At 49.5% G+C, this 1,857-nt stretch overlaps 1 protein-coding gene across 1 annotated transcript; it reads right to left on the reverse strand.

Moving 5' to 3' along the window:
• Positions 1 to 341: 341 nt before the first annotated feature.
• On the reverse strand, positions 342 to 1,610 carry LOC104519967 (macrophage migration inhibitory factor; the record flags this gene model as incomplete). The annotated part of the gene is made up of 2 exons (XM_010168350.1): positions 342 to 607; positions 1,438 to 1,610. Coding segments are annotated over 2 exons (240 nt in total), but the record flags the coding sequence as incomplete, so codon positions are not given.
• Between the last annotated feature and the right edge of the window lie 247 nt (positions 1,611 to 1,857).

Consider the following 1,857-nt stretch of genomic DNA (forward strand, 5'->3'; position numbering starts at 1 on the left):
GACATCCTGAGGGGAGAGCCTCCCTGAAGGAGCAGGCACAGGGATGGCCCAAGGACTGATTCTGCTGTGGCAATGGAGGGGACAGACCCCGAAAAATAAAGTCAGAGCAACAAGAAGCCCTGAAGGCACCTACAGCCTCTGCAACCCAGCAAGGTAAAAATCACTCAGCGGTACTGTCAGGCACCTGCCACTCAGACTAACCACTCGGTGAAACACCACACCTGAGAAAGAGAAGTAAAGCAGATGTGTTCCTTTTGTTTGATTTAGCAATCAGAGTGAAACAGTTACACTGCCAATTGCCCAACTCCATCTCCAACCGGCCAAAGCCTACACCAGACAGCTTACTTCTAAATCTTTATTTGTTTTCTACACAGAGAAAACGGAGGAATGTTGAAGCAGCAATATTTAAACACACTAGCAAGGAGCCATCGATCTGAGAGTGCACAAAACGCAACACAGGGCCATTTGTGCGGTGGTCTCTGCTAAGGGCAGGATGAGGGTAGGCCCAGGAGAAGCCTCTTCAGACAGACAGGGAGAGCTCTATGCAAAGGTGGAGCCATTCCAGCCCACGTTGGCAGCGTTCATGTCAAAGTAGTTGATGTACACCCTGCAGAAGAGACACAAGAAGACACAAACAATGACCTTATTAATTGATTTATATAATAATGAGACAGGACAACAGGACAGGGGACAGTGCTTCCCATGCCTCAGAAGTTTCAAGCTTCATTTTTACTGAACTCTAACTTCACTGGTAGAGCCTCCAAAGAATCAATATTCCTCAGTCCATACAATTGCACTTTTTCTGCTTTTTTAAAATACAAACTCCTTTTCAGCCAGTGACTGTCCAGACATCAGACAGCTTTTGGTTAGGAGCCTGTGAAGAATTTCCAGAGATGAAAACCTTTTGTTTCCAGTGCTGCACACATGTTAAACAGACACACAGCCGTACAAAAGCTGAGCAGGCCCTCAGGGCTGGTTCTGTGCTTCTCTCTTCCAACCCCAGCAGGTTGTTCCCTCCTTTGCCGCTGCAGGAAGACACTCTCCCAAGGCTCCGCAGCCTTCGAGGGAGCTGTTCACAGGCTGCTGGCTTCCACTTTGCCTTTCAGCTCCAGCCTGTTACTGCTCCTCCCTTGTGCTTTCAGCCTCCATCACCAGAGCACAAGACATCTCACCTCAGAGGCAAAAGACTCGCTGCACAACTCTGTCAGTCCTCAGGGATTTTTCTCTGCTCTGAGAACAGGAAGCCACTTAACAAAGACTCTCCAGGGTGAGACGCAGGCATCAAACTCTTGACATGAAAACACTGCAAACGATCACTTTATATTCTCCTCAAACACAAGGACTTATTCCTCGCTTTTTGTATTTTTAAATAAACTTCTCGAAGCACTTTCAGAAAGCCAGATGAACAAGGCTAATCACATCATGTCCCAGCCTTACCTGTCTGCGGATACATGCAAGTGCTTAGAGATCAGATCACACAGGAGCTTGGTGTAAGTCTTGTTCTGCTGCCCTCCTATTTTGCCGATGCTGTAAAGGCTGCAGAGCGCGCAGGGATCAGTGGAGCCCCCGAAGGACATCATCTGATCAGGTATGATGTGCACAGCGATGTACTGTGGTAAGAGAACAAACAGTTACAGGATGTCCCACCTTTCCTCTCCCGACACAAACTTGTTCTAGGTACTGACTTTAACCAGCACAGCCGTGTGCTGTGTTGTAGCCCCAGCAGCTCACCAGCTCTGCCCTCTGCTCCCTCCTGAGGCTCAGGCGCTGCAGCCCACACGGGTGGCATCAGTGCAGGCTGCGGGGACCCCCCCGCCTGGCTCTGGGCTTTAGGGGTGAAGGCTGTGTCCGAGCAAA

This window comes from Antrostomus carolinensis, unplaced genomic scaffold, assembly GCF_000700745.2.
Source record: "Antrostomus carolinensis isolate BGI_N321 unplaced genomic scaffold, ASM70074v2 Scaffold54675, whole genome shotgun sequence".
Taxonomy (NCBI): domain Eukaryota; kingdom Metazoa; phylum Chordata; class Aves; order Caprimulgiformes; family Caprimulgidae; genus Antrostomus; species Antrostomus carolinensis.